Source organism: Eptesicus fuscus, chromosome 10 (genome assembly GCF_027574615.1).
Source record: "Eptesicus fuscus isolate TK198812 chromosome 10, DD_ASM_mEF_20220401, whole genome shotgun sequence".
NCBI lineage: Eukaryota > Metazoa > Chordata > Mammalia > Chiroptera > Vespertilionidae > Eptesicus > Eptesicus fuscus.
The window spans coordinates 20,360,510-20,374,025 of NC_072482.1; the positions used below are offsets into that span (position 1 = coordinate 20,360,510).

General features: G+C 42.2%; 1 protein-coding gene across 1 annotated transcript in view; it reads right to left on the bottom strand.

The window, feature by feature from the left end:
• PKHD1 (PKHD1 ciliary IPT domain containing fibrocystin/polyductin) overlaps positions 1-13,516 on the bottom strand; it is a 418,502-nt gene that overhangs the window by 392,052 nt on the left and 12,934 nt on the right. Inside the window, exons 7-13 of the mRNA XM_008157496.3 lie at positions 13,016-13,090; positions 11,641-11,705; positions 10,894-10,933; positions 9,939-10,009; positions 7,385-7,486; positions 6,415-6,510; positions 3,996-4,137 (exon numbers count right to left, since the gene is read on the bottom strand). Of these exons, the coding sequence (XP_008155718.2) occupies positions 3,996-4,137; positions 6,415-6,510; positions 7,385-7,486; positions 9,939-10,009; positions 10,894-10,933; positions 11,641-11,705; positions 13,016-13,090 (591 nt within the window). The remainder of the gene's footprint in view (positions 1-3,995; positions 4,138-6,414; positions 6,511-7,384; positions 7,487-9,938; positions 10,010-10,893; positions 10,934-11,640; positions 11,706-13,015; positions 13,091-13,516) is intronic.

The window sequence follows — 13,516 nt, forward strand, 5'->3', positions numbered from 1 at the left end:
GCCTGTACTTTGTTCTTCTTTATGGTAATGAGGAAGAAACACTTGACTTTTGTACCACGGGATTGGCCAGCGTACCCTGGGAACAGCTGTGGCGCCCAACTAGTCTCAATATCTCAACCCATCCTTTCACACCAGCCACAGCTCCCCTGCAGTTCCGTCCTCTTTGGGAAAGTGGAAGCCCCAGCATCGGGCTGTCTGAAGGCTTCACTGAGAACCTACCTCACACAGCAGTGCAGGGTCTAGTCCCTGGTAGGAGCGCAATCAATAGTAAACATTATTCTTATTATTAGAAATAAGGGGAGATCACTGATCAGAAATTCCTCTGACTTGATCTGGAACCCTTGTTTCTTGTCTCCATCTCTAACACATTCATACATCACAAGCTATATTAGATCACCCCTCTGGCTGAAGTCACACATTAGCCACCTTACATTCAGTCTGTGCAGCTGTCCGTGTATGAGGATAATCATACATTAGCTAGAAAGTTTCCTCCCAAATAATCTTGACTTCCAGACAACACTGTGCATTTCTTTATGAGGAGTAAAGTGATAGACCTGAAATGGCCCAAAATGATAGATATCAAGAGGGACTTCTCTCCATTTCCTCTCCCTCATGCAGACATTAACTTCCTAGAAACAGGTGTTTGTTTATGTGGGGTTCGACTTGCAGGTGTGCCCTTTTAAAAACCATATTCCCATGGGGAAAGAGGGACATGTGCCCTAATGTGGCTTAGGTGAATTTAGGAAGAAATTATAGGCATTGAGGTCAGAAAAATTCAGAACTTGGTTCTGCCACTTGATAATTGTGCAATATTAGAAAAATCACTTTACCTACTGGAGACCACAGTTCCTCATCTGCAAACTAGCTCTGAAATACTTCCTCAGTTGTTGAGTCTTATGAAGTCATTGATCCTAGAAGGCCTGGGACAGGCAATAACTCAATATGTATCAAGTGAACTGAATAAGAAGATCAGGACACACACTTGGGTACACTGAGGAATTTCAGTGCATGCCGTCTTCCCTTGCTCTGTGGCTGTAAATGTGCGTGACAAGGGTGGTCACTCCGCAAGGACGATGACCTTGTTCTAGACCTTCTAACACTCACTGTACTGAATCTAGGTGGTCAGTAAATTTTTTTCAATTGTTTGGGGGTTTACTAATTAGGTAATATTTCACACACAAAACCAAAAGTATTTGCTCTGAGCTTATCAGATACCCCAACATCTGCAAAGAGTCTTTTTATCCCAATTAAAAAAAGACTACTGTCCACAGAGAAGAGTCAATTGAACATGTTAGCAATTTCAAATTAAAATACATCTGATTGCAAGCAATGTTACAATCCTATTAATAAAAGCCTATGTGGTCGTGACAACTTCACACCGTGATGCCCTCATGCCCCAACGAGCGATCACCAGGAGGCTGCGTGCGCAGCGGGCGCACACAGGTGGGCAGGGTTGTGTGCATGCACGGGAGGGCAGGGGCTTGATGCTGTGTGAGCGGCGCAGAGGTGGGTCCCGTGGCTCCGCATGGCAAGGCCTAGGGGTCCCACAGCTCCCCGTGGCACGGAGGCAGGACCTCCGGCTCCAGCCTACCTCTTTGGGGCAATTCATCAAGGAGCCCCGGATGGGTGGGCGGGGCCTACCCTCTTTGGGGTGATAGATCGCAGGGCTCCTGCACTGTGAAAGGGCACAGGCCAGGCTGGGGGACTCCCCGCTCCAAGTGCACAAATTTCATGCACCGGGCCTCTAGTGTTTAATATAAGGTTTAGTGACCTAGTATTTGAGACAGATATGGATAAGAAGATTATTACCCTACCCCAATAAATATCAAGAATATTTTCTGAGCCCAGGCAGCGTGGCTCAGTGGTTGAGTGTCAACCTATGAACCAGGAGGTCATGGTTCGATTCACGGTCAGGGCATATGCCTAGGTTGCAGGCTTGATCCCTGATATGGGGCAGGCAGGAGGCGGCAGATCAATGATTCTCTCTCATCATTGATGTTTCTCTCTCCCTCTCCCTTCCTCTCTGAAATCAATCAATAAATACACACACACACATACACACACACACACACACACACATATATATTAAAGTATATTCTGAAATAGTTTTGAAAATAACTATTTTAAAGGTCCATCAATATAATTAATCAATTAATAAATATTCCAATTCTTAACTTAAAAATTTTTTTTAATATATTTTATTGATTTTTTACAGAGAGGAAGGGAGAGGGAGAGACAAGTTAGAATCATTGATGAGAGAGAAACATCAATCAGCTGCCTCCCGCAGCTGCAACCTACTGGGGATGTGCCTGCAACCAAGGTACATGCCATTGACCGGAATCGAACCTGGGACCCTTGAGTCTGCAGGCCAACACTCTGTCCACTGAGCCAAACTGGTTAGGGCTTAACTTAAAATTTTTGAATTTTAAAGAAATGAATTACATAAAAGAAAAGAGTTCCTCTCTGGTTTATGGCTCCTCAAAATAGCAGTTAAAGAGACATACCTTGCCCTAACCAGTCTGGCTCAGTGGAGCATCGGCCTGCGGACTCAAGGGTCCCAGGTTTGATTCCGGTCAAGGGCATGTACAGTGGTTGCAGGCACATCCCCAGTAGGGAGTGTTCAAGAGGCAGCTGATCGATGTTTCTAACTCTCTATCCCTCTCCCTTCCTCTCTGTAAAAAATCAATAAAATATATTTTTTTTTTAAAAAGAGAGAGAGAGAGACATACCTTATAGGTCGTACCATACAGTCAAAATGCTCTTTCGTCTTTTGAGGTGGTTTGACTCTTGCCTTAACATCCCACACACTAACTATAGCTAAAAGGTTTTCCTTTGAACATCACTGATGTATCCTCAAAAAAGATGACAAAGATGAATTAGGTGCCATAAGGGACCACAAATTATTGCCACTTTAAAACCATATATTGGTGGTTAAATACCTAGTTAGTAAGGCTTCCAGAACAACAGAAACTCTATTCTGTTCACAGATTTCCCTCCTACGTGGCTTCTTCAATGTCTGAAATTCCCTGAATAGGGAAAAAAATCTTTTCATTCCACAACTGAATTAACAATGAATATGGCCAAATCTTTGGAGGAGCTCTCAGAATGGCTCCAATTCACCCTCAGAGTCATGACCAACCTCTCTCAAAAGATTAAAGGATAACACAGTAAGGATCTATGCTTCTATATAGACATTGGGAATACATTAAGGAAACAGTATGTCTAAGAAATTCTCATTTTTTATACTTTTAAGCCCTCTTTGGAGAACTAGAAATTTTGGCAATATCCTTGCAGGGGTTAAAAAGACTCAAAACTACATAATCACACTGCAGTCACTACTACTGAAAACAATGTCTCACAGGGCTCCAGCCTTTGCTCCCTCATATGACCAATGGGCAAATGCTGGCATCTTTCTTCAGCATAATCTGAATGTGAGGTCTTAACCACGTACCCGCAGCAAATTTTACCCTGCTCTCGTTTAAGTCTCTTAGTCTACTCAACTCAATATGCCAATTAACAGTCATCTCCAAATCAAATTGTAAACTAAGTTGTATAAAGTATGAAATTTATCTATTGTTCAAAATTTAGCATGCACCTGCCCGACCTGCGTGGCTCAGTAGTTGAGCGTCAACCTATGAACCAGGAGGTCATGGTTCAATTCCCGGTCAGGGTACATGCCCAGGTTGTGGGCTCAATCCCTGGTGTGGGGTGTGTAGGAGGCAGTTGATCAATGATTCTCTCTCATCATTGATGTTTCTATCTCTCTCTCTCCCCTCTCCCTTCCTCTCTGAAATCAATAAAAATATATTTTTTTAAATTTAGCATGCACTTATAAAAGACCTGTGGTACACTAGTATGACCAACACCAGTAAATAACAATGATCAAACGCTGTTGTGAAATTGGTGGACATTATAAATTTTATCTTGGAAACCTGATAGCTTACTTATCTGTCTCCTAAAGATGCTTTTGACATCTCACTTTTCCTACAACATACCTGAAAGGTTGCCCTTCCTTTGACCAAAATCCAAATGGAGAACTGGCGTTAGGGACAATCTGCTGCCTGTACCCAGGGGTGGCTTCAGTTAGGTCCAAGCCCTCAGCAGCATCTCCAACTTCAAAGAGAAGCCCCCGGTTGCCTGGAAGACAGGTATACTTCATAAACACCAGAGAGCATTCCTCCCCAAATTGAGGAACTACTTTACTTCAGGCAACAGAGTAAAGATGATCCAGTTACTAACTAGAAGGGTGAGTCAACTGAGACCCAGGTGGAAAGGGCATGGAAGAGGTTCTATAGGTAATACTAATGTTCTGCAAAGCAGTAAATACTGCTTGGGGTGGGATTTAGCCTCTTGGAAAGAGAGGATGGATGAGGAATGGTAAGGGGAAATATTTTTAGAGGACCAGAGAAGAGTAGGGAGTCTTTTTTTAATGAGAGTGTTTGGAGAAGAGGCCCAAGTCCTAGAGAAAATGTGAACAAGCAAACTGTGGTTGAGTAAAGGGGAAGATGTGATCATGTACTTGGGACTTGATTGTTGAGGAGTGGATTCAGTATCTTTTCATGTCCAATCCAACTTGGGAGTTGTATTCCCTAAGATCCTTTTATTCCTCAGAAAATTGGCCATCCTTACATTTTTCACATGTCATGGCCTCAGTTTGTGAATTTGCACATAGAACAAATCATGTGACATGCAGCTATTAAGTGAAATTTTCAATGAATGTTGTACTCATTCATTTGTATTTTATTTTAGGCGAACCCTGAGACCAAAGGCCCATGTGTAATCAATATTGGATACAAACTTGGATTGAGGGTAAAGGCTCTGGAATCACATATTTTTGGGTTCAGATGCCAGCTCTGCCACTTATTAGATGTGTAGCTTTGAGCAAACTGCTTGATGCCTTCATTTTCTCGTGCATGGGGCCAATAATAAATAGAGATAATGCAGAAAAGACTGATGAAGCTTGAGTTATGTGTCAATTATATCTTAATAAAGCTTGGGGGAAAACTGGGTAAATTTGACAATTCTGGCCAAAAAAAGACTAAGAGTGCTTGAACTATATACACAAAGAGTCTAAAATGTACTAAGTACTCAATAAAGGACAGTGACAGTAATTATTATTTTAAACTACTACTATTACTCCTCATTAATCCTTAAAAGGGGAAATGATAAGGAATAAGTAGAAAAATAAGAGCATATTTTGGTACATTACTTGAGGTTTCTCGACCTTAGCACTATTGGCACTTTGGGCTGGATAACTGGGTGTAGGCCATCCTGTGGATTGAAGGATGTTTAGTGGCACCTCTGGACTCCAGCCACTAGAGGCCAGTAGCACCACCACCACCTTCCCAGTTGTAACTGCCAGGGGTTGCCAAATGTCCCTTGCGGACCATTGAGAACCGCTGCATTACATAATAGTGTGCTCTACTTCCATAGATGCAACTTCCAAGCATCTTCATGAAGGGCACTGTTAATCCTCAAGAACAGCTGCATTCGGGAAATTACCCTACCATTACCCAAGTGGCTAATGCAGGAACCCCTCAAAGAGGGGACACTTCTCCATTTCCTGACAAAGGGAACATTCTCTCCAGCACCTGCTTTGGTGGTTTCCTTGGATGGGAGCTTTTCCCTGAATAAAAACTGCAGATCTGGGACCTGGAGAAGGCCCCAGCTAAAGCTTTGCATGCATCTTCACACCCAAATGGCCTTTCTTTAGAAAGGTTTCTCCACCCTCTGCCTTTTAAGTGCTAAGATCCTAGAAGTGAGTTTAACCATGAAGTCAGCCCATGCAGGGCAGGTGAGCAATACAGGCGTGCAGCTTGCCATTCCGGGCTACGTAAGACGCCAGCTGCCCCCATCCCTAGCTACACTTGAGCCTCCAGTCCTAATGCTTCCCAGAAAAGTGCCCCAGTTGTGTGCTTTCCATTTGTAGCCATGAGGTGGAAGCTTTAAATAGAGAAGGACAGGTGGGACCTGGCCTTCTCCATTTCTGCCACTTCAACCATAATCTGGTGGCAATGGCACAGCACAGCCCTACGTTTCAAAGTAGCAGACAGGTGCCACCATTTAAGTGCACCCCACTGTGCCCCACTCTCTGGCCTTTTCTGATGCTGCTGTCAGGAGCGTGCTCTAATGCTCCGGGATAACCTGATTGCAGTTATGCTTCCAGGATCATGGTCTCCACTGAACCCCATTGGCCGTCCATCTGGCTGGGGCCAGGAGTGGAATGTTGATGAGCATCTGAATAAAGCTAAGAGCCACTCTGAGAGGAAAGCCCTGACAGTGGTATCATGGACCCAGAGCTCACTGAGCTAACCAGTCAAAAGACAGAACGCCAACACTTTCATTTCTACTTCCAAGCCCATCCTGGTTAAAATGTAACCGATGGTCACTGACCAGCCCTGGTGGCCTCCTTACCTGCCTGAGGAGCAGTGAGCCTTACACCTTCTCCCGGGGCCCTAGTGGTGCACGCAATCCTCGTGGGAGACACGTGTCTAACATCACATGGAATGCCTGGGGAGAATTTTTAAAATTAGATATAGGTATAGGTACAGATATGGATATATATACAGAGATAGATACATAGAATTTGATGGCAAGACAACAGGACCACACTGAAGTAAACAGGCTCCTAGTCTAAGGCACAGGGCTAAATGTAAACAGTATAGCAAAACTCGTCACCCCCACTGAAGGAGGCCAGGAAAGGAGAGTACAGGGCAGTAGAGCATAGGGCAGCTTATAAAACACAAAAGAAAGCAACGCAATGCCATCCACAAAGGTGTACTGAACCCCTCAGCTGAAATATTTTGTCAAGAGGGGAAAAAAAAAAGGTAAGCTTCCAAATATAGACCAGGATGAGCTTGGGAAGGTATGTGTGACGTGAGAGTGTAAGGGCATTTTCCTGCATCTTGGTGTCATCACCTAAAGGAGCATCCACCTGGCATAACTAAAGGTTCTAGAGAGGTTCCACAAAAGGGTTTGCCATAGGGCATTCCAGAAGAATCTGCAGAGTAATCGCTTGCCCACTCCAGCCTGTCCACACAGAGAGGGCTAAGTAGGGAGAAGGGGAGGGTGCAGACCTTTGTGAAGAGGAAGCTATATACTTTGGCCCTCCCTTCACTCCCAAGATGGGGATACCCGAGGGAATTGCCCATGAATTGTGAGTGTGTCTGAGGACATCCTATTCCTGTTACACTTAGCAGAGCTGCAGAACCACGATCCTACCTGGTCTCAACCAAACACAGGTAAAATATGAGAGCAGGGTGGCACGATGAGTCAGAAGAGACAAAGATTGCTTCCCCGCAACCCTCTCCATGCCCTAAGAGACACATAATCTCCTATAGCATTTTAAACTGTGAACTATTTTCAGCCATTTCAACTTACTTACCTGCAATGGTAACCTGGGCAGGGATGTCAAAGAAGTCTCCTGTAATTGTGATGTCTGTTTTTCCCCCAAGGCTCCCAGTTTCTGGAAACACAGACAGTATTTCTGCAAGAGAAAAAGAAAAAGAAAAAGGTAATCTTCCAAATATAGACCAGGATGTGACCCAGATAATAATATAATAACAGAAACTATCAATAATTTGTCTTACCATAACTTTCTAAGACTAAGAAACAGTTGAAATCTTTTCTAGTAATAATCATTTTAAAATGCAGATAATAAAAAGGACTCTCACATCGCCGAAACCGGTTTGGCTCAGTGGATAGAGCGTCGGCCTGTGGACTCAAGGGTCCCAGGTTCGATTCCGGTCAAGCGCATGTACCTTGGTTGCGGGCACATCCCCAGTAGGGGGTGTGCAAGAGGCAGCTGATCGATGTTTCTCTCTCATCGATGTTTCTAACTCTCTATCCCTCTCTCTTCCTCTCTGTAAAAAATCAATAAAATATATTAAAAAAAAAAGGACTCTCACATAATATGTATGATGACATATATTATATAGGATCAATATTTGAAAGGAAAGGGAAATGTAGTCACTCAGGCTGTAAGCAAAAATACCTACATACCATGATGCTTTCTTAGGAAATCTGTCTCCCAACCTCAAAGACTACCAACCTCACCCTAACTGATTTGGCTCAGTGGATAGAGTGTCGGCCTGCAGACTGAAGGGTTCTGGTTTGATTCTGGTCAAGGGCATGTACCTTGGTTGTGGACACATCCCCAGTAGGCAGTGTGCAGGAGGCAGCTGATCGATGTTTCTCTCTATCCCTCTCCCTTCCTCTCCGAAAAAATCAATAACATATATATATTTTTTAAAAAGACCACTAACCTCATCACAGAACAGGAGGTTATACTTTATGGAGGAATCACCTTTGGATGCACCACGCAAGGCCTCAGTTTACCCATGAGTCTGAATTTGCTCTAAGCAAAGGAATGGATCACACTGTCTTCAGTACCCTTGCACTCCTCCCCTTACTACATGTCCCGAACCCCCCCGCCCCGCCCCCGCACTTACCACCTCACACCCATTTTCATGCTGCCTTCTGATTGCTTCAAAACCCTATAGGAAGATGTCACATATCCCTAGGAGTTTCAGTTTCCCTGATCCTTTCCTCTTCTATGATCAAACTTGGATAGTTCTAAATTTTATTCCCTCAAGGGAAAAGGGGAGCCATGATCTATGATAAATTGAAAGTACCACTTCCAAATATGAATTTTATCAGGGCATCTCCTAGATAACACTTTGGTCCATGAGACAAAGCAGAGGAGATATATGGGGGCAAAGATGAATCTCCACACTCAAGTATCAAAATTCAACACTAATAATAACCCCCTTCTTTTCATCTACTATCTTATAATTCTTTTCAACATTCACAGAGCACATATGATGCAGCACAAGGAAAATAAAGATGAATACAAAATAGTCCCCATCCTCGAGGAGATCAAAAAAATAAGGAAGGGCAAGTACACAAAAGTATAATTATTATATCTTAGACTAGGGAAATTAGAGAGAGAATAGGAAAGTGCCCAGGTGCATTTACAAGTTGCTGGAATACGAGAGAGAGAGAGAGAGAGAGAGAGAGAGAGAGAGAGAGAGAGAGAGAGGAAGAGAGAGAGGAAGAGAGAGAGGAAGAGAGAAAGAGAGAGAGAGAGAGAGAGAGAGAGAGAGAGAGAGAGAGAGAGAGAGGAAAGAGAGGCAGACAAGGAGGAGGTCAGAGCTTGTACCATCCCCTGCAGAGTCTGAGAAGCCTTTAGAGGAGGATGGTAAGCAGGAGAGAGGCATCAGATGTGTGAATGGTGGTGGCTATGTAGAGCATGGATCAGCAGGGACAAATGGCAGGTGAGGGCCCCTTAGAAACTATTGCAGCATGCCAAGCAAGAAATTATGAAATCCTGAATTAAGGCAATGGTTGTAGAGACAGAGTGGATACGTCATATTTAAGAAATATATATGGCAGATAAAATTGGTAGAAATTGGTGAATGAATTGATATGGAGATTAGGGGAGAGGATCCCAAACTCATCTGCTTCATTAACAATTTATGGAATTAGAAGGACAAACTCCATCCTGTCTACTTTATAGATGTCTGTTTGGGATTCAGAAAGGCTAAATGACTTAACCAAACTGAACTAGTAATTTAATGCCAGCGCTAGAGGAGTTCAGCCTTGGGCTCTTTGCATAACAGCCCACTCTGCTATGAACAAGTTCTGGCCTGAGAGTCCACATCCCAAGAAGATATTGGTGCTAGAAATATGAAATAGCTGTGTGATCAGAGATACCTGCCAGCCTATCTGACAGTCAAGGTTCAATATTGATGGGCAGACTCACAAAGAAGCTTCGGGTGGGTGGCAAGGAGAGTATCCTTCCCATATAATATTAATTACATGCATAAGATTTAGACTTAGACCTGCACTTTCTAGCACTAAGAACTTTAGAAGGAGGGCCCAAGGTTCAGTGAGGTGTGAGGGAAGGAGTGAGGAGTATAGGGTGAAGGGACTAGTACCTGAGTATGTCTGGTACAGGAAAAGGTCCTGTTTAGCACTGATCAGCCATGCATTCTTATGGACCATTGACCTTTAAAAAAGACAAAATTGTGTTTTGGATGAATACAGCATCTGAGATGGCTTTTTTGTTTTGGTTTTGGTTTTTTTGGCTGCCTAAAAGGAAGATTGTGAACTAACCTCCAATAATCTTTAGAACTGTTTAAATATCAGCCAATTTGATGACTAGAGAATGATACCAATGAGGCAAAGTATTCTGATCTAGAAAGTGACCGAATGAGAATAATACCAATTTCACAGAGTATCGAAAGCATGAAATGAAATTATGAATGTGAAAGGGCTTGATATGGAGCTGGCCTATAGCAGATACTCAATGGATATTAGTTTTATTCCTTCCTAACTTAGAGAGAGAGAGACAGAGACAGAGAGAGACACAGAATACCCATACTTTGGACTGTGTAGCTGAGGGTAACATGTCACCGTTATCATAATGAAATCATTATTATTTAGATAATGCATTTTTAAGGAAAATACCTGCCAAATTATACAGTGACAGAACATGAGATAAGTCACACAGAAAGAAATTTAAAATTCTAATTTATTTCTCCATACCTCTATGAAATTTGTACCCTTCCCATCATAAAATTTCTGGAATGGCACAATGTATTTAATAAAATTATGTACTACCTTAAATTTACAGTGCTGTGAGAATTACTCATGAGGTAATTCCCAAAATTCTGATAATCATCACATTAAAATATTTACATTATTTCAAGATGAGTGCACAGGAATAAATTTTATCTACCCAAATAAAAGAGATCAAGTAGGTACACATGCTTTTATCGTTCTATTCTGTTCATGTATGTTTGAAATTTTTTTATACAAGGTTAAAGAAAGGAAGCAAGATAAGAGAGAGATAATACATGAAGATAAATTTGGTTCCTCCCAGTTACTTACTTTCCTTTGTTAAATACTGAGAAACTAACATTCTGGGAACCTGTAACAAACAAACAAAAATAGATATTAATACAGGAATCTGCATGAATCACCTGGGCCAGGCCATTGCTACCATTACCCCAAGGACTCCAGATATCATCAAGCCATGACCCAAACCTGTAATTTCCTCAATGGTGCACAAAATAAACACCTCGCATCTCTGCTCCATCAGCAATGTTAACATCCACCAATAAAAGGAGAAATGTATTAGAGGATGGCAGGTAAGAGCTCAGGCATAAAGTTAGACCAACTGAGAAATCCTACTCCACTGATTACTAGTTTCAATTTTATCACCTTTAAAATGAAAATAATCCCACCAATCTCACAGGTTTATTGTGAGGATAATATTAGTTTATATTAAAACTGCTTTACATAGGGTTTTTGTTTTATTTTTATTGTTTTCAGAGAGGAAGCGAGAGGGAGAGAGTGATAGAAACATCAACGATGACAGAAAATCATTGATTGACTGCCCCTTACTAGGGATCGAGTTGGCAACTGGGCATGTGTCCTGACTGGGAATCGAATCGTGACCTCCGGGTCCATAGGTCGATGAGCCACACCAGCCGGACATATATAGGGTTTGTAGGGAGTTCTCAACAATGGTAGTTACTATTATCATCATCATGAGAACCAATGCTTGAAATAGTTTTTTTTCCACATATAGGGAAAGAAATGAATGACTTTAAAGCTGATACTTCGCAAACATACCAATATAGTTGCCTTCCACACGGCACTGCAGAGTGCCAAGACCATGGTCTTCCTGAAGGGGGTAGCTAGGGAAAGAACCAAACACTTCAGGTGACAATTCCCAGACAACTCAGTTCAGAAGTTCTAACTCTTTAGTCATAAAAGTAAAGCAATAATAATAATAATAATAATAATAATAATAATAATAATAGCAAATTAGCCAGAGAAACTTGGTAGATACTAAAAGCATAATGAGGTCATTGGGACAGATGCTTAGGGCACTACTAACTAGGGTTGCCACCAGTCAAAAACACAGTGTGAGAGACATTTTACTTACTCCTACCCTCCATTCAGTCCTGTCTTTCCAAAATCTGTTTTATGACAAGGATAGCAAAATTCTTATTTTAAAAAAATCTATTAGCAGGAGTGAACTCAAAAAAGGACAATCCTGGGCAGACTAACTTAAGACACTAGGAAGAAACTACATTATAGAAATTGGCTCTACTAAATGCTAGTCCTAAAAAGCTAAGCCATACAGTATAATTCTTGTGATGACCTCAAAGGGAGGTTAATCCACTTAGTCTAGACCAGTGATGGCGAACCTATGACACGCGTGTCAGCACTGACACGCGTAGCCATTTGTGATGACACACAGCCGCTGAGGCGGCCGCATGCCAAGGATGAAACATTTGCTGCTCCTGAGGATGAAACATTTGCGAAATAATGTTTTTTCCTCAAAGTGACACACTACCCGAGTTATGCTCAGTTTTTTGGCGAAGTTTGACACACCAAGCCCAAAAGGTTGCCCATCACTGGTCTAGACTCTAGAGTAAAGTGAAAATCCAGCAAAAACGTTGGTTATCTGGACTACAAGTATGTAGACACACATTTTAAAAATTGTCATTGAAATAAATAAATATATATATTATTTGCTTGTTTCTTTAGCTCGTCATCATAGTATAGTGGTGAAGAGCATGAACTCTGGAGACTGGTTAGTCAGCCAGAGTTCAAATCCTACCTTTGCCACTTGCTCTTTGTAAGACATTGGGCAAGTTACTTAACCTCTCTGTGCCTCGGTTTCCTTAGCTATAAAGTGAGACTAATAACTATATGTACTCACAAGGATACTGAGTGGCTTAAACGGAAAGCATTGGAGCAGGGCGTGGCCTACAGTAAGCACTTAGGAAGAAGTAGCTATTGTTTTCAAGAAAGGTTTCAGAATCACTTCAATTTGCATTTTGAATTAATTACTGTGCCTTTTTCAGAGTCTAAAGACAAAGCATTCAACAATTATGGTAATTTGTATTTAAAAATAGCTGTTTGTGTGTGTGCACGCGTGTGTTCTACCCAGGTGGAAGAACCTAAAAGCATATATACTAGCAAGAAAAACACTCACAGGCTTCCAGTCTGCCTATTTACAAGAGAGCAAGGAGTGACCCAGTAGTTTCCTTGAGCTTCCAAGATCAATGGGCTGGATAAAAAAAAAAAAAAGGGGGGGGGGGGGGGAGAAAAGAGACAATATAGTATGCAATGCTTCCAGCAAACATTCCAGGCAAAACTCAGACAAAACATTGTTATGAACATTCTCCTCTGGATTTATGGCGTATTACTGCAGGTGGGTGAAGTCTGTCCCCTGAGGACATGTTGAACCAAATTCTCAGCCTGAAGGTAGGGGTGCACAACACTGTTTCATGGTTCATCCTCTGACACTGCAGAGGGAGCATTTCTTCTCTCCCGAAAGATCTTCATCATCCCCACATTGGCTACAGTGGGTCTACACAAAGCTATAGAGGAATTTATGCCTTTGTTCCCCCTTTCAAAGATTGTTTCCCAGACCAAGGCTAAAAATGGAACCAAGTAGTGAATAAGGTATATTGCCAATGGTGTGCTTTGGGCT